At 54.2% G+C, this 27,049-nt stretch overlaps 1 protein-coding gene and 3 long non-coding RNA genes across 7 annotated transcripts in view; 3 read left to right on the plus strand and 1 right to left on the minus strand.

Annotated features, from left to right (window-relative positions):
• Positions 1-24,145, minus strand: FOSL2 (FOS like 2, AP-1 transcription factor subunit). 4 transcript variants are annotated; one of them, XM_077843752.1, is made up of 7 exons: positions 23,351-24,145; positions 22,263-22,375; positions 20,707-20,760; positions 20,506-20,600; positions 12,937-13,188; positions 7,231-7,338; positions 1-4,742 (listed from the first exon to the last, which is right to left on the minus strand). In XM_077843752.1, the coding sequence occupies exons 5-7, from the start codon at positions 13,171-13,173 to the stop codon at positions 4,224-4,226; spliced, it is 864 nt and encodes a 287-aa protein (XP_077699878.1). In that variant the 5' UTR covers positions 13,174-13,188; positions 20,506-20,600; positions 20,707-20,760; positions 22,263-22,375; positions 23,351-24,145; the 3' UTR covers positions 1-4,223. The 4 variants fall into 4 exon arrangements, with proteins under 4 accessions (XP_077699878.1, XP_077699881.1, XP_077699879.1 ...); XM_077843755.1 differs by lacking the exon at positions 20,506-20,600; XM_077843753.1 differs by lacking the exons at positions 20,506-20,600; positions 20,707-20,760.
• On the plus strand, positions 5,514-7,717 carry LOC144281055 (uncharacterized). The gene is made up of 3 exons (XR_013349514.1): positions 5,514-5,683; positions 6,108-6,301; positions 7,200-7,717. It is a non-coding gene; the product is annotated as an uncharacterized LOC144281055 (long non-coding RNA).
• LOC144281053 (uncharacterized) lies at positions 14,838-16,106 on the plus strand. Its single transcript, XR_013349512.1, has 2 exons — positions 14,838-15,212; positions 15,733-16,106. It is a non-coding gene; the product is annotated as an uncharacterized LOC144281053 (long non-coding RNA).
• Positions 23,039-27,049, plus strand: part of LOC144281054 (uncharacterized) — a 9,032-nt gene continuing 5,021 nt past the window's right edge. The window contains exon 1 of the long non-coding RNA XR_013349513.1: positions 23,039-23,233. This is a non-coding gene — a long non-coding RNA (uncharacterized LOC144281054). The remainder of the gene's footprint in view (positions 23,234-27,049) is intronic.

Consider the following 27,049-nt stretch of genomic DNA (forward strand, 5'->3'; position numbering starts at 1 on the left):
TAAATGGAATAAACTTTTAATCATACAGAGAAAATAATTTTTGAGGAACAGGGCAGGATCTTTCCTTGTATTCTCTTACAATGTAGACTTTTTGGTGACCACTGTCCCCAGAGGAATGACAATCCATCTTTAAAAACAGAACCATTTTATACAGTTTATACAGCACATGTCACAAATCATTTTAGAAACAAAAAAAGCATCATTAGCCTAAATTTTTTTTAAAAAATGAAGAAAGAGAGGGAGAGAGGAACCGAGTATTTTAATGCTGTTTCTCATCAGGCTTGGTACAACACAAAGATGTAAACATTTTAAATAAATAATAAAATAAATGTCAATTTCTTCTCCCCCTCCCCTTCCTATCCCCCACTCAAAATTTGACCCAGCCTTTCCTGAACACATCAGCATTGGAAAATGAAAGCCCTCTGTTGATGTATGGCCAAAACACTAGAAGCATGAAAAGATGTCAAATTAGTAGTGGGACGACTGAATTTTTAAAAGTAGCAAGAGGCACACCTGGAAATGTACACACACATACACACACACGCACGCACACATCCAACCTGTCAATAAATAGTGAGATGCTGGCTTTTAAGATGAATGCCAAGAAGACTCAACAAGCAGAAAGTAGCAAGACCCCTTTACTTAAGTTTTAAAAAGAAAGTTACACACGTCACATATCCTATTGGTCCACAAATTCTATAAGGACTCAGATTACCCCTCCAACCATCTGAGGAGTGCAAAGGAGCACATCACGAGGGAGAGGGAACAGAAGTCTGGAGGCGGGAGGATATGGGGAGGGGGGTGTCTTTGAGAACCAACCTCAGATTGAAGGCAATCTTGCCTCAGATCTTTGAAGAAAGACCTTTTCACCTCCAAGTGTTTTCATTCATCCATTACTTGGGGGCCTTAAATAGGGGATACCCTCATCCCTTAGTCTTATCCTAAAGAGGGTATATTTACAAAAAGTGCCTAACACAGTGCCTGGCACAGAGTAGGTGCTTATTCCTTTCCTTCTTAAAGGGGCCATGTGATATCTGATCCAGAAGGAGACCGACCGGAAAGAGAAATGGTGAGATTGCAGAAGCACTGCTGGTCCATCAAGGTAAGGGGAGAGAAGTTCCAATGCTTATGGGTTGAGCCCTCCCTTCGACTCAGAGCCAAGTGGGAGCAGAGCAGAGACTCTTCCCCAAAGCCTGAGAAAAAGGAAGCAGTAGCCTCTGATGGCTCTTGGCTGAGTTGTTTGTTTGACTGGCCATGGTGGACACACCTGGCCTTCCTCACAGGCAGAACAATGATTTCTTTCTGAAAACTCCCCCCGTGAATTCTCTGCTTACAGCTGGCTCCAGCAGTTGCCTAAGCTTCAGCTGGGATCTCCTCTCTTTCCTGTGTCAGCAGCTGTCCCCAACCACTCAGCCAGGAAGAGGACTGATCCCAGAGAGGCCAGCCAGGTGGCAGAGAGGACTGTGTGGTGCATACTAGCTTGTCAAGGAGTGCCTGCCCTATGCCGTCCCAGAGCTGCCTGCAGCCCAACTGGAGTTCACACCAGCTGCCTCACGGCTGGGAACACAGGAGAAGCACAGCAGTTTCCAGCCCAAGCACAAAGGCACCCCCACTGCAGCTGTTCCTTTAGTTGGAGCCACGGAGGAGAAAGCAGCAGGCCTGGCGTCTGGTAATTCTGAACAATGGTGTGTGTGCATGAACTCAGAGAACAAGCCAGAAGAAGAAAAGAAAGACGTGCTCATGAGTTAAGGGTGAATATTCAGCCTTCCCCAAATAACCTCTGGCTTTGGGGAAGCCAAACACTACCTCCTAGAACAAAGCCAGAGAGTCCTGAAGGGGACAGCTTAGAGGCTTCTAAAGGCCTATGGATTGGTAGATTTTGGCCTTCTGCTGGTCCCAAAGCCAACACAGCTTGAAATCTGAACAACAGCCAAACTGTCTCAGGAATGTCCAGCCTGGCCCCGAGTCACAGACTGTGTCCTGCCTTGGGATCAGTGCTGTGCAAAGTGGGACACAAAGGGTCTTTTAGAAATAAAACACCAAAGCAGCTTCATTTAAGAAATATGTATACATATATATGCAAATATATATGTATATATATGCAGAAAAGAAGCAAATAGCTCGCAATTGGCCACAAATACCTCTTGAGATGATTAAGCCTTTCAGAGCTGAGCACACCCCGGTTTTCTTTGCCCACCTCCTGCTATTCCTGGCTGACTTCTGTGTCTTCAATTAATCTGAAGATGCCAGAAACTCAATTGCCCAATCTAATAAGGAGTGCCCCTCCCAGAACCTCTGGGAAACCTGGAGGGCAGCCTCATAGCCAAGGAATGTGGGAAATAACATTTTTAAGGGATTTTTGGACAAAATCCTTTTTTTTTTTTTTTTTAAAATCTCCACTCTCTGCATGGCCTAACCTTCCAAGCATCCCTTCAGGTCATAGCGGGCTGTATATCTGGAGCATCTGCTGCTCCATTCCGTGTTCCATTCTAGTGCATGGAGAGGGGATGGGCAGGAAGGACCAGCTCTGAGGCCTGCTAACCCGTCACAGCGCTCTCTCAATCTCTTTCTCTCTCCCCTCCCCCAGACGAACTTTGAAATTTAACCCCCACTGGGTTTGATTTAAATAATATCTATATAATTTTAAATTATCATACAATGATCTCTAGAGCTGAATCACAACAGCGGGGTCTCCCCCAGGGCACTAGCCCAGCAGAGGCCAATCCTAGAGGGTCAGCCAGAGCTATGCCCTCAGGAGGGAAAGGCTCAGAGGGGTGGGAAGCAGGGACCATGCTGAGCTGTGCTCTTGCAGGAGGTCGGGGACTCCCCACTCCCCACCCCACAGGAAGGGGGCACCTCTCCAGCAGTGGGAAGCAATACATCTTATCTGATTTCAGCAGCCCCCAGGAATGGCATGTAAGCCCCAAGCCTTAGCAACAGCTCTGGGCCAGCGGTTCACAGCTGGCTGGCCGGACCTGCAGAGCACTGTGGGGGACGGAGTATATAAAAAAGAAAGCACTCCATCAGATTGTAGGGGACCACAGAAGGTAGAAAAGGCCTGGCATCTCACCGAGAGGCAAATCCCACTCTGCCTCCCTCCTTCCTCCCCTACCTTTCCATCCACTGCAAAAGTGCCTTTGAGGCTTCCGGAAGGGCCACCTGGCAGCAATCTGGGGAGGGGCCAGGCCCACGCTCATTAAATCTCCGTGGGTGGCGTCACCCCGAAAGCCAGGCTGGGGTAGGGCAGAGCCAGTAGGGACCTGGAGCGACATGTGGTTCCTAGGGAGGGACGCCTCCCTGGTCTAGAGAGAAGGGTCCAGGGGCAGGATGGCGAGGCAGTAATTATAGGAGACGTCCTGCTCAAGACACCAGGTAAGGGAAGCTGCCTAGGACACCTGCGTGGCTTGTTGGCACTATTCCTGCCCTGGTAATTAGGCATTTGGCAAGCCCAACCTGCGCCCCGGCTGTCTCACTCACACCCTGTTTTCTGGCCAAGCCGCTCCTCCAAAAAGTTGTCTCCGAGGATGGGGAGGAAGGGTCCTCGGAGCCTCCCAGCGGTGGCAGCATTTCCTTGAGAGCTCAGGGAGCCCTGCTGGTGGTCCTGGAGATGGTGGTGGACCGAGGAGTGTCAAGGGAGGGAAGGTTCTGTATTGCACATTGACTGTCCCCTTCTGGACAAGTCAGCCCCAGCAGAAGAGTCCGTCACCTGCTGCCCATCTCCAGAAATGAAGAGCTTTAATATTCAGACCACCCAGATGAAATGTCATGGCAAATTTGATAAAAACCAAGAGGAAGTGAAATTGACACTGGGGGGGAGGAAGGGGTGAAGAGAGGGAAGGTGAAACCAAAAGGCACTGAGCATGCCGGGCAGGGTGGGGAAGGACACCGTCACTCCAGAGATGCAGCGTAACAATGGCACAGGATTGGTCCACACCCGCTGCAGGCTCTTCAGAAGCTGGAGAGATGCCTGAGTCCACCAAACCAAGTTCTCCAAGGCTTTTCAAGAAACAGGATTTGCTTTGCAGGATGCACGAGGGAGGAGGTCCTGTGACTTCTAAGAGATTGCTGAAGCCCTCCGGCGCCTCACCACCAAACCCACCTAGGTCTCCCTCAAGCTGGGAAGCTCTCTGGCAGGGTCCCCCTCCTGGCCTCACGGCCCTGGAGCACTTGAAGGTGCTGGTCCCTGGGAAGGAGGCAGAGACGAGGACCCCCTGGGAGCTGGGTTACAGAGCCAGTAGGGTGGGGGAGTTCAAGGAGTCCGATGACTGGTCCCCACTGCTACTGCTTCTGCGGTGAGCCTTGGAGCAGGACTCGGAGGGTGACGCAGGCGACTCCTGTTCCAAGACGCTGGGGTAGGTGAAGACGAGGTTCGAGGTGCCCGGAGTGATGGCAGGCGTGGAGGTCACCACGATGGGGGTGTGCAGGGGCTCCTCCCCGTAGAAGCCCCCAGCAATGCTAATGGGCTTGATGACAGAGCGCTGGGCCTTGTCTAGCCCGGCTGACGAGGATGAGGGGCTGTCCTCTTCCAGAGGCTCCTGTTTCACCACCACGGCACCCACTCCACCGCCCCCACCACGCAGGGGCTGCAGCCCAGAGGCAGGGGGTGATCGGCGCTCCTCGGGGCTGATCTTACACACGGGCCCATGGGCCACCAGCATGAACTCCAGCTTTTCCTTCTCCTTCTGCAGCTCAGCGATCTCTTTCTGCAGGCCTGACTTCTCCTCCTCCAGCTCCTCTGTCTCCTGCAGGAGGGGAAAGAGAAGTGTGTGAGGGACAGGAACTGGCCAGAGATCTGCTAGGGGTGGGAGGTTTGAAACCAGCTGAGAAAGGGAAAACCATAACTGTGCTCAGAGGACCAACGGTGAAAGCAGCCAGCTCACAACCCTGGCCACAGACCCCACTGCTTCTAAGTGACCTGGAGGCTCAAGATCACTTTCATGTCCAAAGCTCCAGACTGAGAAAGGAGGAAAGTCGGCTCGGAGGAAGGATGAAACAACAAATAGCTGCCACGATTGAGGGCTTACTTTGTGCCAGACACCGCAGAACAATCCTCCAGAAGATTTCTGAAGCAGATATTTTCCATCATTTTCAGACAAGGAAACTGAGGTTCAGAGAGGTTTAGTAGTCTGCCCAACGTCACAGAGCAAGCAGGTAGGGCAGCCCAGACTTGACCCCGACAGATCTGACTCTAGAGTCCATCTGCTACCATGCTCTGGTACCTCACTGCCAGAACTGCCCCCCAGCTACCCTTGAAGGGTTACAGTGAGGTGTGGGGTAAGGGAGCATGGCATGTAGTTTCAGCCCTCTCTCCTTCTCACACTCCTTCAACCCCATCCAGCCTGCCTGTGGGTACAGAAACACTGAACTCTAAGCTGCACACACGAGCCAAGGACGGCGCCAGGCTGGCAGGAAGCACTCCAGCAGTCCCGGCTAAATTGTCATTGCCCCACTTCCCTTTTTTGCTCTAATTTCTGAAGCATGTGATTCAGGGCACACAGAACCCTCAGAGAACATTCCGTTCAGTCCCCGCGCTTTAAAAGATGAGGAACCCGACAGGCTCCGAGCAGGCACGTGAGGATGGCAGGGTCCCCCCGCAAGGAACCTGATCAGCCCCTTCCTCTGACGCAAAGCCAGAGAGCAGCAGCAAAAGCACGTGGAGGGAGCAGGTATGAAAGATGCAGAGGTGTGTGTCACGGGCCTCCTCCCACTTTTCCCCGAACACAGATTCCTGTTCAAGAATGCAATGATATGGGCCAGAGCTTCACGAAGCAGTGTACAGCATATTCCACAGTGAAAAAAAGTTTCCATCTGTCTCAAGGGTCTGACGAACGTCATGAGCTTCTGAGAGGTTTCCTGTGGAGGATGTGGCTCAGGGGCCTGGGTGGCTAGGGCGGGTGGGGCGGCGGGGGAGTAGGGTGTGAGGCTTCTGGGGGAGGGAGGGAAGAGGAAAGCAGGGCGCCCTGGAGGAGGGGCTATTCTGGGGCTAGTGTAGGGAGCACCCAGGCTCGACCCAGAGGACCTGGCTCCTTAGAAGGTAAGTGGTGGGAGGACTCCACTGGGGGAGTCTACCCAGGGATATCTGGTCACTAAGGGATCTCTTCCCCTAGTGACAGAGAGCGTCTGCTTGCCCTGCCAATGCTCAGACACACACCTCCACCGGACACTCCCGTGGGCCACGGGGAATTCATGCAGTACATATTCAATCCCCAAGAGGGAGGGCTCCGAGTCCCGGATGGACCAAGGGAAGCTATAAGCAGGTGGATGGTCCCAGGAGCATTCAAAGTCACACAGGAGGTGCAAGGTAATTTGTGATTTCCAAAGCCCCTCCCAGGCCTGGTCACCGTAAGGACCGTCAACAGTCTCTCTCATGTCCTTGCTTTGAAAACATTCCACCCAGAAGAGTCAGTCCTGGCTTTGGGCTTCCTCCACACGCCATTCAGCCCATCCTAGGGCTAGGCCCTGGAGGGAGTTACGTGAAGTTGGTCAGGTCAGGCTTTTAAGAGGGAAAGGCAGGGCCACGGCCCCCAGGTGTGGGCAATTAGGCAGCAGGGGAGAGTGACTCACATGGGCAGAGTGAGCTATCAAGGTGACAGCTTCAGGCTCATAGCAGAGGTGGGGAATCCTTCTGCCCATGAAGGATATGAGAAAACCCCAAGACAGTACCACTCAGCTGGCCCAAGTTCACTTCCATGAGACCCAGAGAGCTTCAAACTCCAGCAGAGGTGCAAGAGGCCCAGACAGCAGGTCTCCCCCTGCCCAAACTGGATCACTCTGGATGATCTGGCCACTCCTGCTGGTGGTAGGGATGGGGGCAGCAGGAACCATGGGAAACAGCCCTGGAGGGGGTAGGTCTGGGACTGCGCTGGCTCCCAGGGCCTAGCAATGCCAGCACCCTCTACCATCTGACAACCATGGGCCCCAGGAGGTCCGAGAGCAGGGACCGCTCAGGTGCTCAGTAAGAAAGGGTGCTAGGCCCCAGGAGGCTGTTGAGTCGTTAAGTCGGTTCCCTCCCTGGGCCCAGGCTGGTGGGCCCTCCCTCCCTCTCCCCTTCCCTCTCTCTTCTTTAATCGGGGTGGTGCTAAACCCATGTGTTCAAAGAAGGGCTGTTTCTGTCCACCCTGACTCATCTCTAGGCCACTAGTGGACAAGGAGAGGGTGGGAGGCCAGGAGCCTCAGGTCTCTTGCTCTTGTCCACCCAGAAGTGCTCCCACGCCACGCAGAGCTCCTCACCGCCTGCAGCTTTTCCGTCAGCTCCCGCCGTCGGTTCCGGCACTTGGCTGCGGCCAGCTTGTTCCTCTCCCTCCGGATTCGACGTTTCTCCTCCTCTTCAGGGGATAGCTAGAGGCCAAAGTCAAGGACCATGATTAGGTTTGAGTAAATGCTCCACCAGCTTTTGTTTTCTAACTGTATTTTAAGAAACTCTGCTGAGAGGCACCTGGGTGGCACACCAGTGATCTCAGGGTTGTGAGATCGAGTCTCACTTTGGGCTTTGTGCTCAGGGTAGAGCCTGCTTGGGATTCTCTCCCCCTCTCCCTCTGTCCGTCCTTCTCATGTGTGCACGCATACTCTCTCTCTCTCTCTCTCTTTCAAATAACTCAATAAACCTTTAAAGATACAAAAAAAGAAACCCTTCCTTTTTTGAGTGTGCAGGGAGAAAAAGGCGAGAGGAGGGTGGCGGGCATGAGCAGTTCCAGAATACGTGGCTCACTGCTGTAGCCACCAGGGAGGACACTTAGGGCTGAACCTACCCTGGAAGGTGACATCCCATGTTTGAAGGGAGGCCAGGGCGGCCATGTGTCAGGGACTAATCAGCCTAGGCAAGATAGTAGCATTTATCATGCCAGCCCTGATTCAGTGCCAAGGCCAGAGAGAAGCTGGGGCCTCTTCCCCAGAGTCCCCTCATACCAGCCAGGCCTGGCCCCACCCATTTAAATAGCTTCTTCCAAACCCTGGCTAATTACTCCTCCCCACCACCCTGCCAGCTCTGCAAGCCTCATTATCCCCATTTGGTTAAGTAGCTAGGCCCACAGTAAGAACCACCCTAGAGAGGGGGGGAATGTTTTACTGCCAGGGGGTAAGCCAAGGATGCCACCCCACTCCCAACTTCCTCTGCCTTCCCTAGAGTGCCAGCTGCTCAACGTTCAACCTGGGGGACTCGCTAATGTGCCTGGCACAATGCTAGGCTAGACAGGACAGGCAAAAGGAGAAGGAGCCCTCAGGCACATTCAATCCTGCTGCCCACCACATCCATTTATTCAACAAATGAGAAACTTCTATGTGCCAGGCATGGTTTGAGCGGTTGGAGATTTATCTGAGAACCAAATGAACAAAAATCCCCCTGCAGAGTTTACAATCTAGCTCCTTACAAGGAGGCTGGATAGAGGCCTGTGACTCATGCCCTAGGGCAAGAACTCTGCTCCTCGACACAGTGCTGACGCTCTGTTTACATATAGCCCTTCCTGTGACCCCAGTGCCCCTCGCAGGCTGAGGTGACTCGAGGAGATGGCTGTGGGCCAAGGCAGAAAATAATTCCAAAAGAAAGGCCATCCCATGCAGTTCTCAGACAATGACAGCATACCTACTATGTGCCAAGCACAGTACTGGGGGGCTTAGAAGATTGCATGTGGGATAAGATCTGGGTCCTACCCTCAACGGACAACATGGGGGGAAAAAGCCAAAGCCACTTTTGGAGGAGGTGAGAAGAGGTGCCCCAATGAGAGATGTTGCCTCACTGCCAGCCACCCCCTGAGGGAGGGAGTCGTGGCCCTGGCTGGGCCCAGGTCAGAGTCCACAGTGCTCGCTACAGCCTGCAGTTCTATTGCTGTCATGTCCAAGATGCCAAAGCAGGGCACAGCATCAGAGAGGACGATCCCCACCCTGTCTACACAGAGGAAACTCCGTGGCCCCAACCAAGATGCCAGAGTCTTACATCAAATGCTCCAAACATTGGCATGGAAGCAAGCCAGTCAACTAACTGTTCAGAAAGAACCTCTCTCTGAGGCATCAGGCCACCAGAGCATAGAGAGAGGCTCACCTTGCCTTCCCAACTTTCAAATCCACCCCCAGCCCCCATGTGGCCCCCCCGAGGTGGGGGCAGGAAGCCTAGTGGGCTATAGGGAGACCTACCAGCTTCCCGCAACCGCCAGGAAGGTCCCTGTCTCCCAGGGCTTCCGCTGTGTTCCTGCCTTGCCTTGTCCTGCGTCTGCCTTTGGGGCCTCCTTCACTCCCGGGACACCTTCCCCATGCCCCTTCACCACCTCCCAGATGGCACCGCACTGGGCTTAAGAGCCAGGCCCAGCTCAACCCTCACTGCCTCTGTTGTCACCTGCAGTGGCCTCCAGCTGGGGCACAGAGAGCCCGCCCAGTTGGTAACGGCCCTGTTAGCTCCCTGGCCCCTTCCAAAGGCCTGCTCTTAGAGCCCATGTTCGTCCTGGCTCCACCTCCATCCTCAAGCCCTGTCTTCAGTCCCAGCCTCGGAAATCCTCCACCTCCCCCCAGAAAGCCAGAGGCTCCACATCCTCTCTTCTGAGCAGTCCACGGCGGCCTGAGAGCAGAACACAGATACGACGTTTCTGTGTGGCTGTGGACAAATCACTGAGCCTCATTTCCCATTTAGAATATGGGACTGCGGGACACCTAGGTGGCTCAGCAGTTTGGTGCCTGCCTTCGGCCCAGGGCGTGATCCTGGAGTCCCTGGATCGAGTCCCACCATCGGGCTCCCTGCATGGAGCCTGCTTCTCCCTCTGCCTGTGTCTCTGCCTCTCTCTCTCTGTGTATCTCTCATGAATAAATAAGAAATGTGTGGGAAATATCAGAAAGGGAGACAGAACGTAAAGACTGCTAACTCTGGGAAACGAACTAGGGGTGGTAGAAGGGGAGGAGGGCGGGGGGTGGGAGTGAATGGGTGACGGGCACTGGGGGTTATTCTGTATGTTAGTAAATTGAACACCAATAAAAAAATAAATTTAAAAAATAAATAAATAAAATAAATAAATAAGTAAAATCTTAAAAAAAAAATATGGGATTGCTAGGACCTGTCCTATCTTCCAAAAAGTTTCTGTCTTGATTAGATGAGATGCAGTATGAAAGTCCTTTCTACTAGAAAGTGCTGGAAGGGAAAAGATATAAATCAGAGGTCCCTTTGCCGATGCTTTCTCAGAGCCCTGAAAGAGTCCAGATGAACTGGAGATCCAGAGTTCACCACTTGGATACCTTTTGCTCTGTGTGTGGGTTGGCTGCCCAGCTGAGGTCATGAGGCCACCTGGCTGAGGTCCTAAGTATTTGCTCCTCCTAAACCTGTCTCAACCTGAGCCCAACAGTTACCAAGAGAGCCTGCTGGCCCTGCTGCAGTCCTGCATTTGAGCAGTCCTGGGTTCTCTACTCAAAGGTCTACCAGGGCTCCCCTTGAGGCCCAGAAAAGCCCCTCATCCTTCACTGACGATGGGCAGAAAAGATGAAGAGATGGTTGTAGTACATTTTAGCTTCCCTTCCCCCTTGGCAGCTTCCCTTCCCCCTTGGCAGCTTCCGGACAACTTCTGGCCTCCTGATTAGCCTAGAAGTCTCTCCCCTATCTGTAAGATATGAGGCAGCTAGCGGGAGCTGTCAGCATAGGAAGTGTTGAGGGGTGGTGACACCAACAGAGTTACAACTCTAGTGTGTCAGTGCCACCACGTACCTACCCACAAGCCACACACTCTCTGCTCCCCACCCTCTCAGTCGCCACCACTGGCCTCAGAGGAGCCTCTGGGCAAGCTCTGAGGAGGCTAGCGAGGCACCATGCTGGCTCTGGGTAACAGGCTCCTCTCCCTGGCAGAGGTCAGGAAGGCGGAAGTCTGCTTCAGAGGAAGACCCTCAGGCTAGGAACCCAAAGAGCCAAGGTTCCAGGATGCTACTGCCCAGGTCTCCTGTGAGCTGCTGGATGATTGTCTGAATTCCTAAGTGATGTGGGATAAAATGCTCCTGGCTCTCTCCCTCCCTCTCAGAAAAGGAAGGAAATTCTCCAGACAGATTGTCTTAAGGCACGCCTAGGTGGTATGCTGGGAAAACCACAGGGCTGAAGGTCAGAGGAGGTGGATCCCAGCCCCGGCTCTGCCACTAACTCACGGTGTCACCCTAGACGGGACCCTTCTCCTTTCCAGACCTCTGTGTCCTCATCTGTAAAATGGGTACAGAGGGGAAATTGGAAAAGCTGGTCTCCTAAGTCCCATCCGGATGCAAGCTTCTAAATTTAGTGTGAGCTTGGCCCAGAAAGGAATGGAGAATGTTCAGCACATCGTACGTTTTGTCCTGCTAGCTCGAAAGTCCCTCACAAAACTGGCTCTCACCTAGGGGTCACTTCCATAACATGGTACCAGCTCATCAGTGACTGTAAAGCTTGACACCTTGGGCTCCTGAAGGAAGCATATTTTATAAAGGACAGTATGATTACCATTACTGCAATGTTGACAACTACAATTCTGGAAAGTAACAGTGGGGGAGAGGGGGATATCGGCCACTTGCCCCAGGAGCAGAAGCCCAGCAACTGCAAGCAGCAACTATTAGAGTGTCCACAACTCTCCACATCACCCTGTGGGATCCTGCCATTAACAGAATAAACCAGTGTGTAGGGGATGCAAGGCCCAGCTTTGTCCTCAGAGGAATGGAGATCCTGTGAATGCTTCCAGTTCCTCAGAGTAGGAACCCTTGTCATCTTAAGCACCCTGGGGACTCTTGGCCCTGGATCCATGATTCTCCACAGTAGCCCATGTGCAAAAGGTTTTTGTATTGGGAAACTGTGGACCTGGGATCCCAGAATGCAAGTGGATGGTGGTAACTGATAAGAGTGATTTTCCAGGCTAATATTTCATTTCAAAGAGGGATCCTACTGCTAAAGTATTTTCCCTTCCCTGGATCCATGGGGGCATGGTACTGTAGAAAGAGCACCGCACAGAGAGTCCAGGGAACTGGGTCCAGACTTCCTCACTCTCTTGCCAAGTGGCCCCAGGCAGGTTTGTCTAGGCTCTGGTTGCATCATCTGTGAAGGACGACAGAGGCAGCTTTTTGAAGGCTCATCCCCTCTTATTATGCAGGACTCTGATTTCCGCTTTTGGGAATCAGGGGGCCCGTTGTTATCTTGGCTCACTACTGACACAGATGACATGCTTTTGAGTATGTAGACAGTATCTAGAGAGCAGCTTTCTGGTGTCCCTCCCTGCCAGGCTGACTCTTTCTCAGAGCGGAGCCCTTTGAGGGGAGGACAAAGCTGATGTCTGACCTGCCCCCCATCACACACTGTTAGCTGAAGCAGCTGAGCAGACTCCAAAGACCCCTGAGTTACTGCACTTCTAGGACGGGCATTCCAAGTATTCAAAATGGGATCCTGCTCCAAGCCAGAGGCCTAGGAAACCAAGCAGGAATGCCAAGGACGGTGGGCCTGGAGGGTGACCCTTTGGGTCTGCGGAGTGTTTCACCTGCACAGATACCAGGTGACAATTAAGGACCAATCCACCAGAGCTCCTGGCCAGAATTTGGTTGGCCGCTTGGCCTGCAGCCCCTCTGCCACGGATCAGGGAAGGACACAGCTGTAGGCAGGCCCTAACAATCCTTCCCATCTGCTGACACCTTACCACATACAGTGTGTGTTCCCACATGTGATCTCATCCGCGTGGTAGTAAGTCCTGTCTGGCAGGTACCATTATCCCCATTTTGCAACTGAGGAAGCTGAGACTCTGGGATGCTAAGGGACATGAGCAAGATGACAGAGCCAGGCCTGAGTCTTGGGCCTCCAGCTCTGCTTCCAACAATGAGGGTCACGGGCCCCCAGTCCCGAGCTCCCTCTTGTCCTCAAGTGCTCCCAGGACACTGCCTCAGCCCCTCACCGGTACACGGAAAGACACTCCATGTTATGAGGCTCCGAAAGCCACCGAGGTGGCTCCTTCACCCTGACCTGAGCTGTACCTGCTCATCTCTCCTCCTGCGGCCCACGGTGGTGCCAATGGTCTTGATCACGCCGGGTCTTGGGAGTGCCATGTGCCCGGGGACAGAAGCCAGGCCCGGCAGGGGGCTGTAGGGGTGCGAGCGGGGGTACGGGTTGGACATGGAGGTGATCACTGTGGGCTGCACCATCCACTGCAGGTCCTGGCTGGTCGTGATAGCGTTGATGGTGGGGATGAAGGCGCTGCCTGAGCCAGGCATATCTACCCGAAATTTCTGAAATGAGGAGAAACAGAGTATTGAGTCAGTAAGTACCCCGCAGAAGAGGACAAGCAGAGCCAGGAGGGAGAGCAGAGTCAGTGCCTGTGGGGCCAAGCTCAGAACACTGGGTGGGCTTCCCTGGACATGCAAGAATGAGCGGGATCTTAACTATTCCTGAGGCCCCATGTCAAATCTGTTCCCCTGAGGGCCTCGGGACCCCATTTCCAGGTGGCTCATGAGGATGTAATCATATTACAGCTTTGGGACAACGAAGATCACCAGGAAGCTTATTATACCTGCTTTTGTTACTTCCCAAATAGGTGTAGGATGGAGCTGTGACCCGATCCAGGGTGAGGCCAGGTCCACGAAAAGCTGCCTTCCAACTCATGAGACTGAAAAGTGGTAGCATTTGTGGCCAGATTTCCCTCTAAGTCCTTGTCCTCCTCCCGGCCCTTGACCACCATGTTGCTTAGAGTAGACACACTCTCTCTCTACCTACATATCTGTGTTCATAGATGTGTCTGTGGGAAACATCAGTGCTGCTAGCTCAGTTTTCTCCTGTCTCTCAACTTATGCCCAGATCGTGTTGCAGAACTCTCCGGAACATACTGCGGGAAGCATTCTATTTAAAATATAAGATGATGACAGAGTACAAACACTAAAATGGGTCACGCTCCTTAGCAGTTGGTCTCGGCCTTTTTTCAGGGCAGGCTACTAGAAAGTGAGCCAAAGAAGGGAAGGACCTCCCTGCCCCCACACACACTCCCTCTCGGGTTTCCAGCTTTTCAGGGGAAAGCTCCCCTCGGGGAGTGCTTGCCCTCAGGTGATTCCCGTCTCCACATAAGGGTTCTGCAAATTCTTTCTTCCCTAACCGGGTGGGTGACATGATGAAAGTCAATGTCACTTACTAAGCACTTACTAAATGACAGACACTGTGGTAGTGTTTGACCTCAATTATCTGATTACTTCTCACTCTGAGGTAAGAACTACCATTATCTCCTTTTTAGAGGCAGAAATTTAGGCATAGAGAGATTAAGTAACTTGTCCAAGGCCACCCTGCTCATAAGCATGGGGGTCAGGATTCAAACACAGTTCAGCTTGATAAAGAGGCCAAGGTTCCCAAACGTGGTACAACACAAGCTGCTGTGCATGGCTTTCTTCTTCCTCGAAATCCAGGCCCAGGCACTGGTACCAACCCCAACTGCCCTCAGAGTATCAGCTCATCCCTGCCAAGAGCCCCTACAGACCATCCCTCTCACCCAGAAGGCCTCATAGGCCCAACCCCAGATAAAATCCTGCCATCATTGGCATGGGTGCTAGAGCATCCCCCCTATTTTGGCCTGGTCAGACCAAACCAGGAGTAGAAGTATTAACAGCAAGGCCAGCTGCCACCATTGTTTCTGTCCTTGGTGACGACACCTGGATTCCTGTTGTGTTAATAGAGTGAAGCTTAGAGCACCTCACAGTAACTGAGGGACCTGGGGACCCTTCCTTGCTCGTTCCCCTCCTGCCAGCTGCCTGACCATCTGGGTGGTGGAATGAATGTCTCTGCCTCACTTCTCAAACCGCCCCCCCCCCCCCAGCCCAGGAGCCCCAGGGCAAGGGGCCCAGTGAAGAAAGCACAATCCAGAACCAGAAGTTCCAAGATTCCACGAGGAGAGCCACCTGTGCAACGAATTCTGGGATTCTGTGAAGTTACCCATGCAACAGATTCTGGAATTCTAAGAGAAGTACAAAAGATTCTGAGTCATCATGGAAGGCAAAGACAACTCGGCTTTTTATCAGGAGCTGAGCCGTGTGTGTGTGTGTGTGTGTGTGTGTGTGTGTGCGTGCGTGTGTGTGTGTGTGTGTGTGTGTGTGCAGGAAGGATGCACTGAACGAGGAAGAATCCAAGTGGGAAATGATCTTCAAGGAGAAAACGCAGACAACCGAGCCAGGCCTTGAGGGGGCAGAGTGTTGAAGGCACGTGAGCGTGGCCGAGTGTGCAGAAGCACCAGAGGCCCAGACGGCTACGTTTCTCCTGGGCGGCGGGATGGGAGGCGAGGACGTGGCGGGAAGTCAGCGCCGTACCTGGAGGCAGGAGACCTGGATTTGAGGCCTTCGCAAAACCACGGAGGACTGTCTGCCTGTCTGTGAGGGAGAATCCGAACACCAAACTCACTGCACTGTCATTACAAGCAGCCCCTTATAATCACCGGCCATAAAAGCACACCAGTGGTTCTCAACCGTGGCTGCCTATTAGAACATTCTGAGGAGCCTTTTCAAAACACCAAAGCTGGAGCCAGCCTCACCATTAGAGTTCTAAAATAACATGTCTGGGGTGGGGTTCTGATAAGGTATTTTTCTTTAAAAAATGCCCGAGGAGATTCTAAGGTGCAGCCAGGGTTGAGAAACCCCGCGCCAGACAAAGGCCGGCGGCACCATCCTCCCCTGCCCGCCGCCATGATGGCGCGTCCCGGTGTCTCCGCGCTCCGCTTGGGGTGGCTCCAGGAAAAACCGCCAGCTTCCCACTCCTGGGAAGCACCCAACATTTTTATTCCATCTTCCTCCCCGAGTTAGGTTAGGTTCCGGGTATGAAGAACACCTGAGGCATCCAGCATGCGGGTTTAATGTGACCCTGCCCCTCTGCGAGGGAACTGTCAGCTTTTCTCTCAGGACACCTTCCAAGAAAATTCACTCCCTCCGCATCTCCACAAACAAAAGAGCTCCTGTTTCAGCCTAAAGGAAGCAAGCAAAAAGCCTGAAGCGCAGCGTGGAGGCGAAGGCCCCTGGGGACTAAGTAGCCGGCTCTCAGTCCCTCTGGGGCCTCTGCAGGCCCACCGCGCTAGGTCCATAGAACCTGCTCCCGGCCTTCAGCCAGACTCCTTGCAGCTATGGCTTGGTCTAGACAAAACAAGACAGCAGCAAAAACAAGGCACTGGGTAATGACTGCCTCTAAGTGCATGTACAACTTGTTTCAGAGAGAGGTAAAGCCATCTGGGTAACACACTGGCTCTAAAAAGTGCAGAGAAAAATGTCCCATCCCCAGAGGGGCCTGGGGCTGTGATCCAGAAGGCTTCTGTCTCCTGGAGGAGCCTCTCTGAGACGCTCCCACAATCCCGCAAGTTTAAAGGAGATCTAGCAGCTGTGCCTGGTCTCAGCTCCAGAGGTATTACCCAGAAAGCTACCCTGGTGTAGGAGAGAGGAGGTGAGGCTAGGAGTTTCTGGTCCTGGGAGTCAGCCCGACACTCTTTGACAACAGGCCCAGAAATCAGTCGAACATCATGCTGGGATAAGTCATGGTTCTCTGTGGAAGGGTCGATACTGAACAGACACCAAGATGGGGTTTCTCTGCTGAAAGCATTAGGGTAGTGGGCCCTGCCGCAGCACAGGTGTGTCCTGGGGGCGGGGGTAGGGGTGGGGAGCTAGAGGAGGGGACCCTGGACCTCCCTGGCACCCCCTGGGGCCCTCCAGCCCCCTTAGAAGGAAGCTCTCCCCCTCCAGGGACAGGATGGAAGACGCCGGGTGGCCAAGTGGCATTCCAGCCTGGCAAAGCCTCCAAATGCTTTATTTGACTGTGTCATCCTGTTGACTTCTGGGTGGGCAGGGATGCCTATAAAAGGACAAAGTGGCCCCCACCGACCTCCTCGAGCAGAGTTTGACAAAACTTTGGCTGTAAAAGGCCAAATAGTAAATATTTTGGGCTTTGTGGGTCACGCGGTCTCTGTCGCAACCGCTCAACTCTGCCGTCTAGCGTGGAAGCAGCGGCGGACAGTATAAACAAACAGGTGTGTCTGTGTTCCATGAAACCTTATTTACAAAAATACCCGGGCCGCGCTTTGCCGACCCCTGTTCTAGAGGACCATGCCCTCTCCTAATGCTCAGGTCGGGGAAAAAAAAAATAAGAAAGGAAATAAGAAAGCCAGAGAGATAGAGAGAGAGAGAGAGAGAGAGAGAGAGAACATTCTCTTTAACTCAGGGAGTCTCACTCACCAGTTTGAATCTCCATACCCTAAAGCTGAAGTCTGAGCCCTTATAAGCTTTGCTGTGGGTCTGTGGGCATCATAAAAACCCTTCTTTATCCTGAAGTCCCTGGATGTAAGGGTGCCATGGGCTGTTCAGTCCTGTTCTCACAACCTATAAGGAACACAGCTCAGAACACAGAGCCCTAGAATCACCCACCTTCATCAGGTCAGAACAGTCCCTACAGCCTAACACTTTTTGATTTGGGAAAATGACCTTCCTGAACTTGACAGCTGGGCCTTGGATTCAAAAATAAGGGTCACAACCACAGTCTTTTCCATCAGGATCTAGGAAGTAGGGTTTGGGTTCCCGTTTCCTGCAGACATGGGCAGGGCTTAGCCCCAAAACTCCTGAGCTGGGCAGAAATGGCATTTGAGGTGCACTGAGGATCGGTGTTCTTGGCCCATCCACTCAGCCAGGCATTCTGCCATCACACTGATTCTAGACTGTGCCCTCAAGCTCTCAAGCCATGAACCCCATGAATATCTGTGACCTGTCTCAGCAGGCAGGCAGGTATGACTGTGCCTGTCTGGAAAGGGACTGGCTTCTTTCTCCTAAGAACCCCTTTTCAAAAATTTGCAGCATTGGGCATCTGGGCAGCTCAGTGGTTGAGCATCTGCCTTCAGCTCAGGTTGTGATCCCGGGGTCCTGGGATCAAGTCCCACATCAGAGCCCCCGCAGGGAGCCTCCTTCTCCCTCTGCCTATGTCTCTGCCTCTTTGTGTGTCTCATGAATAAATAAAATCTTAAAAATAAATAAAATAAAATTTGCAGCATGGGAAAAGAAAAGCTCCAAAATCACCAGAGATTGTCTCGGGGGAAGAGGAGAAAGGACAACTGCTGCTTCAAACACCCCAGGACACCCAACCAAGGTCCAATTTGACTCCAATGCTATTTTTTAAACCGGGGATGTTCTCCAAAGCCTTCTATATGGAATTCAACCAGTCTTCACAGATTCTGCATTGGGTATCACTTGGACCTTTCCTAGCTGAAGAAAGCCACTTGTGTCACAGTGGAAATAGCTCCTAAGAACTCATGATTTCCCCCAAATTTTAAAGTACACACTCTCTCAGGTGACCAGCCTCCTGTCAGCTTCCTCTCTTTCCCAGCTTCTCTCGGAAGAACCACCCTCTCCCCCTCGTCCTAACTGCCAGGGTGAAGCAAAGCAAGGAAGAAAAGAAAAACAAGGGACGGAACAAACTGGATGGTACGGAGTTACCTCCCAGCTTCCCCAGTTTCTTTCCAGCCAGAAGCCCAGCTCTAAAGCATGGCAGGGGAGTGGGGGGGGGGGGGGTTGGGGGGGGTGGAATTCTCACTATTCTGGGTACCCTCTTCTGCACTCAGTGCAAGGGCATGGCATCTGATCTTCCCTTCAACCACAGCAGGGTGAGCCTGGCCAAGTCACTGCCAGGGAGAGACGGTGGTGGGCAAGAGAATGCCTGTCTTCCCTCTCTGGCCCAGTGAGTCAGAGGGATAGAGTTACCGAGTGGGGTTTGGAACAGATCTATTCGCCTCAATCAAAGCAGCTGCTGTCCTGTTGAAATGTAGTGACCATCAAAAGACACCGCATGCAACATGTCCACAAAGTAATGAGGCTTTTTTCCTCCCTTTCAACAAATAGAGCACAATGAATTCTCAAAACCAGTACCTTAATTCCTGTTTAATAGAGGGGGGAAAAATCTAAAGTATGGATGGCAAAAGTGCCTACTTTGCTGTGCCTTGTCTTGGTGACTGCTCTCCCAGGCGGACTCTTGAAATCAAGATCAAAATGCCTCGGGGTCCCACTGTGCTTTGGACCCAGCTGGATCACCAGTGCCTTCTATGTCAGACTCGATTCCTTCTATGTCCCATCTTTCAGTAACTTCCAAATATCAAAATTCACCCTCAAAAGGACAAAGATTTGTGAGTAGGGACGGTTTTTGAAGGAATCTGCTGAAGGCGATTCCAAAAGAGGGGCGTTGTCAAACGTGAGTCTGACAGAGCCACAGCAAAGAAGTGGTTAGGCTCCTCCAGGAATAATTACAAAGAGCACCACAGTGACCTGGGTGTATAAGTTCTGGTGTGTTTGCATAAGGTAGGAATGAAAAGGGGCACCTGAGTGGCTCAGTCAGTTAAGTGTCTGCCTTTGGCTCAGGTCATGATCCCAGGGTCCTTGGATTGAGCCCCCGCATCAAACCCCAGAATCCAGTCCCCGGCTCAGCTCCCTGTTCATGGGGAGCGTGTTTCTCCCTCTGCCCCTCCCCCTCCCGTGTTTTCGCTCTTTCAAATAAATAAAATCCTTAAAAAAAAAAGAGATAGAAACAAAACAAACAAAAAAAGAGGCTCCTAACTTGACACCTTGAACAATAATGCAGGCAAAAATAAAGCAATGGAAAATTCAACAGCCACTCAGACAATACATGACTGCTACTTTACCCAGTTCACTTTGATGAAAAAGTGACACTGACTTCCACCAACAAGAATCAGTAGAACAGACAAATTCCTGGGATAACATTTCGTTTGATCCTAATCTACAACATCTACAAGATCAAAGACAAAAAAAAAAAAAAATGGGGGGGGGAGAGGGGCACCAAACCCTTAATATCCACCTCCCACCTTCCACCAATTCTGAAGACCCCCCCTCCCAAACAATCCCCAGGGTCCTAATACAAACACGTCAAGAAAACAAGCCTTGGGAAGTTGAAGACATTGTTCCCGGCACCCTAAAGAATAGACCAACATCGAAATAGGGAAAGAAAAAAAAAAAAGCACTCCTTTTTCAACCAGGTTTTATTTAGAACAAATTTTTTTAAAAAACTGCATTTCAAAGTCTGGCAGTTCCTAGCGAACCACTGTTAAATATATGGCATTTATTTATCCCGAATTAAAAAGAAAAAAATCCTAAGAATTCCGAAAACTCACCAAGTTAACACTGTCTGAGGCTGGAAAAATACCTTCCCCAGACAGCTCTTCCAAGAATGTCCCGTAGGGGGCACTAAAGAGGTGTGATTGGGACAGACTTGGGAATCACAGTCATTTCTGGTAAAAGTTCTTTGATGTGAGGAATGTCCCAGCCTGGTACAGTTGGCAAAAGTTCACTCCGGGGAATTTTGTGTGTGTGTGTGTGTGTGTGTCTGTCTGTCTGTCTGTCTCTTGGGAAAGGGCGGTTGCCGAGGACGAGAGCTAGTCTGGTATTCCTTGATTCCAGAAAGGAACGGTCCCTCTTGGTTTATTTTCACAAGTTATCTGAGGAACAGACAAATGGCAGCCTTGGAAAAGTTCTGGGTCTTGTTTTTGTTTTGTTTTTTCATTAAAAGGGGGCCCAGCTGATGAAAACAAGTTATGAAATGACCTGTGTTTGTGTAACTGGCTGATTGCGTAATGCTCAGGCTCTGAAGCGGTAATAGTCGAGCAGCCAGGCAGGGCATATATCTGGGAGGTGTTTTCCTAGGAAAGTTAGAAGAGAGAGAAAACAACAACAATAAACAGAAAAGGCCAGGAGGGGGAGGTGTATGCAACTATTATTGACAAAACAAAATCGCCAATGACCAACCTTTGAGATTAAAACTATAACTGGAACAGGAAATATTTTTCATGCTTCGAGTTCCTGCCATATACAAGAAGAGTGGTTTTAACAAAGAGTTATCTGCCCCCCCCCACCCCTCCGAAGTCCCTGGAACTAATGGCCATGTGTTAAAATCAAGCTTTATTAAGCTAAGAGAGAAGAAAATTCTGGGTTGAGTACACAACAACAAACCTATCGGGAATATGAGGCCCCACGAACAAACAGATCAGGAAAAAATTATATTCACTGGCCCAAGGGAAAAACCAGAGAACCCTCTCTCTTCTACCGACTGGTCCACTGAGAGGCCACAAAGGTGGAAGGCCCAGCCCTAAATGCCAGGAAAGCCTCCCCTTCAAGGAAGCAGAGAGAAATAAAGTGATTACAAGTTGTATCTGGTATGTAATAAAGTTACCTTGAGCCCCAGATCGGGTGGGGTCCTAGCACAGACTTGGGAAGTTAACAAAAGCCTCTCAAGTCAATCCTGAGGACCACAGAACAGCTTTGCTCCAAGTTGGAGCCAGGATGGAAAAACCTCCCCCCCGCTCCTCCCACCCCCTTCCCTAGGAGTGGACAGGCTGAGAAACTTGTCCAAAGCCGCATTACCTTGCCAATCCCTCTGGTTTGAAAGGCACCTCACTCAAGCTGCCGGGCCAAGCAGGCAGGCGTATATGCGAGAAGCCCGTGCACTAGTTATTACTAATTGCAAAATCCTCATGTGTTACAGCATGCTAGGAATTAGCCCACAGCTGCTTTTTGCTTCGGTAATGAGGCCCCATTACACCCTGCTGGACTGAGTTCTCTTCCTTCTTCCTAGCACTGGTTTCCTGTCTGATTTTCTTCCAAAACAGGGAATTGCCTCCGCTCACATCCTGGGCTCAAAGCCCTAGTGACACAGATTATTCAGTTGGGCCACTGATGTCCGGTCTGACTTCCCATTCAGGCCCCAGGGTCTGGGCAAAGCCAGGCAGCAAGATTGTCATATTACAGTGATAACTGCCACAAAACCAAAATAAAACAAAACAACAACAACAACAATAACAACAACAAAAAAACCCCACAGCAGCAGAGGGACAAGATATCTAATGATCTCTTTTGGATCCAGGGAAGAGAGGGATGTTTTGGCGGCTTGTGGAATTGAAGAGGAAGGGAATGGGTATAAATGACTCCAACCCATTGCCTAATGATATTTGGATTCAATTAAAATCACCAACAGGACTGGAAAGCAAACAAAATCGCTTTTAGGACAAGATTTAAAACTCATCACCTTGGTGCTCATTATTAAAGGGGTGCTGAATGCACCCCCTCAATGCACAGACTAGGTTCTCTAGAGTGGGCGCTTATGGAGATGCAGGGAGCATAGAGAAAAGCCATTCAGGGGACTCACCAAGTATGGGGAATCACTTTGGAACAAGGTATCCCTCTTCAGATCCCAAAGAGAGCCGTTTTTCCATTTTATTTTCTGGCAGGATCCACCCCACTGGGCTAAGCCCACCCCAGCCCCTCCTGGCTGGCTGGCTTCTAAGAAGCCAAGGCCACTGCCTTACCAGAGCAACTCTTGGCTGCAGCCAACTTGGCTAGAGACTCACTCCGCAGATCCTGACCAAGATGGGCTTCAGGTTGTAGTGGCCGTGTTTGTTAAGCCAGCTCCCTCTGAAACCTGGGGGGGGGGGGGCGGGGGCGGGGGGCTGCTACAGAGGGCAGACACCCCACCAGCACCACCACCCCACCAGCACCTTTCTGGTATTTATAGACACAGATCGCAGGCACAATCCTTCCAGTGCAAACCAGTCCGGCTGCTTTAGAAACGAGTTGTTTTTCCGCTTCCAGAACCACCCAGGAGCCTAAGCAAAGGTCTCGTCACCCCCACCCCCCACTTCTCTCTGCAGGCGTCCTTGCCCCAGGTACCCCCCCAGACCGTCAAGGTGCCCCTTCTGGCGGCAGCACAAGCTCCTTCTCTGACCCTAACAAGGAGAGAGATGGGCGCAGGGACACAAAGGGGCAGGCCCCGAGCCTCTCAAGGCTGACCTCCTCCTCCCCTGACCTTCGCACCCTATTCCCAGGGCGACAACCCTCGCCCTCACTCTGGATTACTTGAAGTAGCCCAACCATGTTTCCGAATCCCTAACCTCTTTCAGAAATTAAGACTGATGGAGAGCGGGGTGGGGGGGGGGGCGAGAGGGCTTTCCCACAGGAATAGTGTCCTTGGATGTCGGGAGGGGCCAGTGGGGGCAAAGATTTGTTTCGCCCACCGCGGAGAAGTGGGGGGGAAGGAGGGAGGGGTTTCTGGGAGCGGAGTTACCAGGCTCCTGCGAGGGCGACGCTGGGGGGGCGGGGGTTGGAATTCTAGGAGCGAGTCTGGGTAAATGTAGTGTGAGGAAAAGAAACGTTTTGCCGGCTCTTCTGGCCCACTCCTCGCTCCAGTTTTGTTTTTTTGTTTTTTTGTTCTTTTTTAAGTGGTGGGAGAAGAAGGGTATACAGGACAACAGGAGAATCCAAAACTTGCAACGGTGACCCGGTAGGAATGTTCTCGCCACGCCAAAAACGGGGGGAGAGAGAGCAAAGGAGGCCGTGGCGGCGAGGGGAGGGCGGGGGTCCGCCCGCGCCGCCAGGTGCACCCGGGGCCCGCACCTACCTGCTGGCCGCCGCCGCTGCTGTAGGACTCGGCGTGCGCAGGAGAGCCGCTGCTGCCCCGGGACGAGGTGTCAAAGTTCCCGGGATAATCCTGGTACATGATCCGCGGTGGGGGCCCGAGAGGAAACAGGGTGTTTTTCTTCCCCCGCCCTCGCCGCGGCCGCGCACCGGCTGCTGCGCGCTCGCTCCGCGCGGCCGCGCCTGGGGCTCTGGTCTCGGCTCCCCGGCGTCTCCCCGGCGTCTCCCCGGCGCCGGCGGGTGCGGGTGCGGGTGCGGGCGCGGGCGGGAGGCGGCGACAGCCCGGGGACCGTGCCTCGCGAGGGCCTCGCGCTGCGCTTCTGCTCCCGGAGCGCCGCGGGGCCGGCGGGCCACCCGGTCCCTCCCTCTAGAAGTCCGCGCGTCCCCCGGTCCCTCCCCCGCGCCTCCCGCTCCCGCGCGCAGCCGGAGCCCAGCCGGAGCCCAGCCGGGACGGCCGGCCCGACCCAAAGCTGGAAATCAGAGGGAAACGGCAGCCCGGCGGCTCGCGCCTGCCAGGTCCGGGGGGCCCCCGACTTCAGACAGGGCGGAAAAAAGAAAAGAGCGAAAAGAAAGGCTGCCCGCCGGGAGAAACTTCTATTTCCTCCTTTCAGAAAAGGAGCTGAGAATAAACTTCCTGTGGCGGAGTCGCCGCCGGAGTTTCGGAGCCGCTCGGACACTTGCGGGGAGAAGGGAGCCCGCGCCCGGCGTGCGCGGTGCCGGCTGCGCTGCGAGGAGGACGCGGCCCCCGCTGCCCGTGCCGCCGCCCCGGCGCCCCACCGCACCCCTCCCCGGCGCCCAGCTCCGGACGGGGCCGCCTCGCCCGGCCGCGCCTCTCTCCCTCTCTCCCGGGCCCGCCGAGCGCCGCTCACTTGCTCGTCGCTGCGCTCGGAGCCCCTGCGCTCTGCCCGAGATGAGTCACTACAATGGCACGAGTTCAACTCCACACTCTTTATTCTCCAGCCCCTGTACCATGTGGATTCACTCACGTCAACCCCAGACTCCACCTTGCAGGGAGGAGCGCGCGGGGAGGCGGGGGGGGGGGGGAGGAGGAGGAGGAGGAGGAAGAGGCGCGGGAGGAGGCGGGCGCAGCGCTCCCCTCGGTGCCCCGGCTCCCGGCCGCGCTGACGCCAGCCGCACAGCCCGCGCGGGGAGAAGGCGGTGGCGGGGCCGCAGCGGCCGGGCGGCGCGGCTCGGGGGCGCCGAGGCGGCCCCCGCCCCTCCCCACCCCCGCGCACCCCCGGGCCCAGCGCCCTTGGTCTATTCCACTGGCGCACGTTGCCAAAGATGGTCATTTGCGTTAGAGGACGCGAGTGCGGGTTCCCTCGCTTTCGGGTGACGTGGAGGGAGAGGGATTCCCTCGCCGGCTCCCGAGCGCGCCGCGGCCTCCCCCCTCCACCGCCCTGGGAAGGGGCGCGGGGCGGGGCCCCCAGAGTGCGGCCGCGCGGGCCCGGGCGCCGGATTTTACAAAATAATCACAGCCTGCACAGCGAGACGGGCGGTCCGGTGCGGCGCCACCGCGAGGCCGGGAGCCGGGCGCGCAGAGCCGCTCTCAGGGAGGGCGCGGCCGAGCGCGGTCGTCGGCGCCCTCCGCGGCGCCGCCCGGTGCAGCGAGAGCCCTGGGCGCGCAGGGTACCCGCGCCGCCCTGCGGCCGGGCCTTGGCGGGGCGCGGCGCCGCCGGGCGGGGCCGACCTGCCTATTTGTCCCTACGTGGCTGGCTGCCCACTGCTTCCCTCCCCCAACCCCGAACACGCACACACATACTTTTTTTTTTTTTTCCCCTCCGGCCCTACAATTAATTTGTTAGGAGTAGCCCTGAAGACGAAATTAACCGGTCGAGATATTCCGGCCTCCCTCTGTATGGGACAATTAGGACGCATCTAATAGTGATCGGGCGTTAGAAGCGAACTTCGACTGCTAGGAATTAAAAAAAAAAAATACAAGAGGAAGGGAGGGAGGCCCGGGAGAGGGTGTGCCCCAACGAAGTCTTCAGCTGTTTTGGAGGGAAGTTCTGGGAGCAAGGAGTCTGGACTCCTGGGTCTTCCCGCCTCGCCTGGTGGGGCGGGGCGAGGTGCGGGTTAACGAGCACAGGCCTCGGAGTACGAACGCCAGGCTGTGCTATTTACGAGCTGTGCGACTTTGGGAGAGTCCCTTAACCCTTCTGGGCTTCGGTTTCTTCCTATAAAATGAAGGGGCCGGGAAAGGTGACCCTCTAGGGCCCTTGTCAGCTCTGGAACTTCAGTTCTTCTGCAGAGACGATCGGGGGAGCACTGGACTAGGAGTCAAGATGCTTGGGTTCTGGTCCACGCATCGCTTTACCCAGCTCTTAGCGGCGCCCTCTGTACCCCCACAGGGTCCCCGTGAAGACCCGACGGGAAGATGTGCGAAGACCGTGAACTCTGTGAAGCGCTGTGCGTTGTAACACGTCACAGATCCGGTCCTCAGTTTCCTTATCTGTAAAGTGGGGGAGTTGCTAGGAAAGAAAAATAGAGCCGGGAACTCAAAGCTTTCCCGGGGCTCTATATAAAGCGCTGGCGTTTCCGGGACGGCTGGCGGCATCTGGCCGCCCCACTGGCCCCAAGATACGGTAATCCCAAACAATACTCGGGGTCATTGTTTACAGCTATAAAACACATTCTGTCCCGAGCTCCATCCCCAAGGACGCGCGAGGCGAGGCTGGCCAGACCCCTCGCACCTCCGCCGCCGCCGCCCTGCGGGCAGAGTCCCCAGCTCCGCGGGCCCGGAGAGGTGTGTGGCCGGCGGATGTGCACCGCGGTCGCGGGGACGGGGCGGGGGGGGGGGGGCGCGGTTGGTTTTGTTATTGTCGTTTCATCCTTGAGTCCTGCCTGCCTGGGTGTTTACGCGCCTCTCCCAGCAGGACTGAGTAAATGCAGTTCTTTGACGCAAAACCGATCAGCCCTTTCCCCAGCGGCAGTGGCAAAACCAGAAAACTGGGGGTGGGGACGGTGCCGGGGAGAGCGCAGGAAAAGAAATCGTGACACTTTCTCACTCGCCTCGCCGTCCTCTCCTGCGCCGCACGGCCCCCAGGTGCCTCAGCGAGCTCCCGGGGGTGCTGCAAAGCGAGGCGCGCCCGGGACCCTCCCGCCGGCAGCCGCGTGCCGAAGCGGCACGAACCGAAGATGCACTTTTGGTTTTCCTTTGAGCACCGGCGGCTGCCCGCCCCTCCCCCACCCCGCGCTCGAAAATCCGGGTGCTTCTGGGTCTCTCCCACACAGCCCTTCCAGTAATGCGGGGGGAAAGGAGGAGGGGGAGAGGGAGCGGGAGCTTCCTCCGCGGCCTCCGCCGTCCCGGGCGCGCCCAGGCCCCTGCCGGCGCCGCCGGGAGCGCGCGGGCGGGCGAGCGCACCCTCGCGCCCTCGCCCTCGCCCTCGCCCGCCCCCGCCCCCGCCCTGCCTGCGCCCCGGCCCTTTCCTTTCTTGTGGGTTCCCGTAAAGCCCAGCAGCACCGAGACGTCTGCAGAGCATCACGGAATCTGTGCTGATGCAAGTCGCTAGCCTCCCTTTGGTGCGCCGGGCCTGCCTCGGGGCGCTTTGATGCCGGTCTTCCCCAGCTCCAGAGCTTGTGCCTCTGCCCGCCGGGAGGCCTGCGCTCGGCGGCCGGTCCTCACCTCCTCAGTCCCCGAAGCCAGAGGAGCAGAGCTGCGCCCTGCTGCTGCAGGGACCGG

This window comes from Canis aureus, chromosome 12, assembly GCF_053574225.1.
Source record: "Canis aureus isolate CA01 chromosome 12, VMU_Caureus_v.1.0, whole genome shotgun sequence".
NCBI classification, from domain to species: Eukaryota; Metazoa; Chordata; class Mammalia; order Carnivora; family Canidae; genus Canis; species Canis aureus.

Excerpts from the sequence above, each read along its gene's own strand:
- FOSL2 (XM_077843751.1), bottom strand. The coding sequence starts at position 23,449 with ATGTACCAGGATTATCCCGGGAACTTTGACACCTCGTCCCGGGGCAGC. Across the intron at positions 7,339-12,936 it reads GCAGGAGGAGAGATGAGCAG|CTATCCCCTGAAGAGGAGGA; the intron begins GTACAGCTCAGG and ends TTTGGCCTCTAG. Across the intron at positions 4,743-7,230 it reads TGACGGAAAAGCTGCAGGCG|GAGACAGAGGAGCTGGAGGA; the intron begins GTGAGGAGCTCT and ends CCCCTCCTGCAG.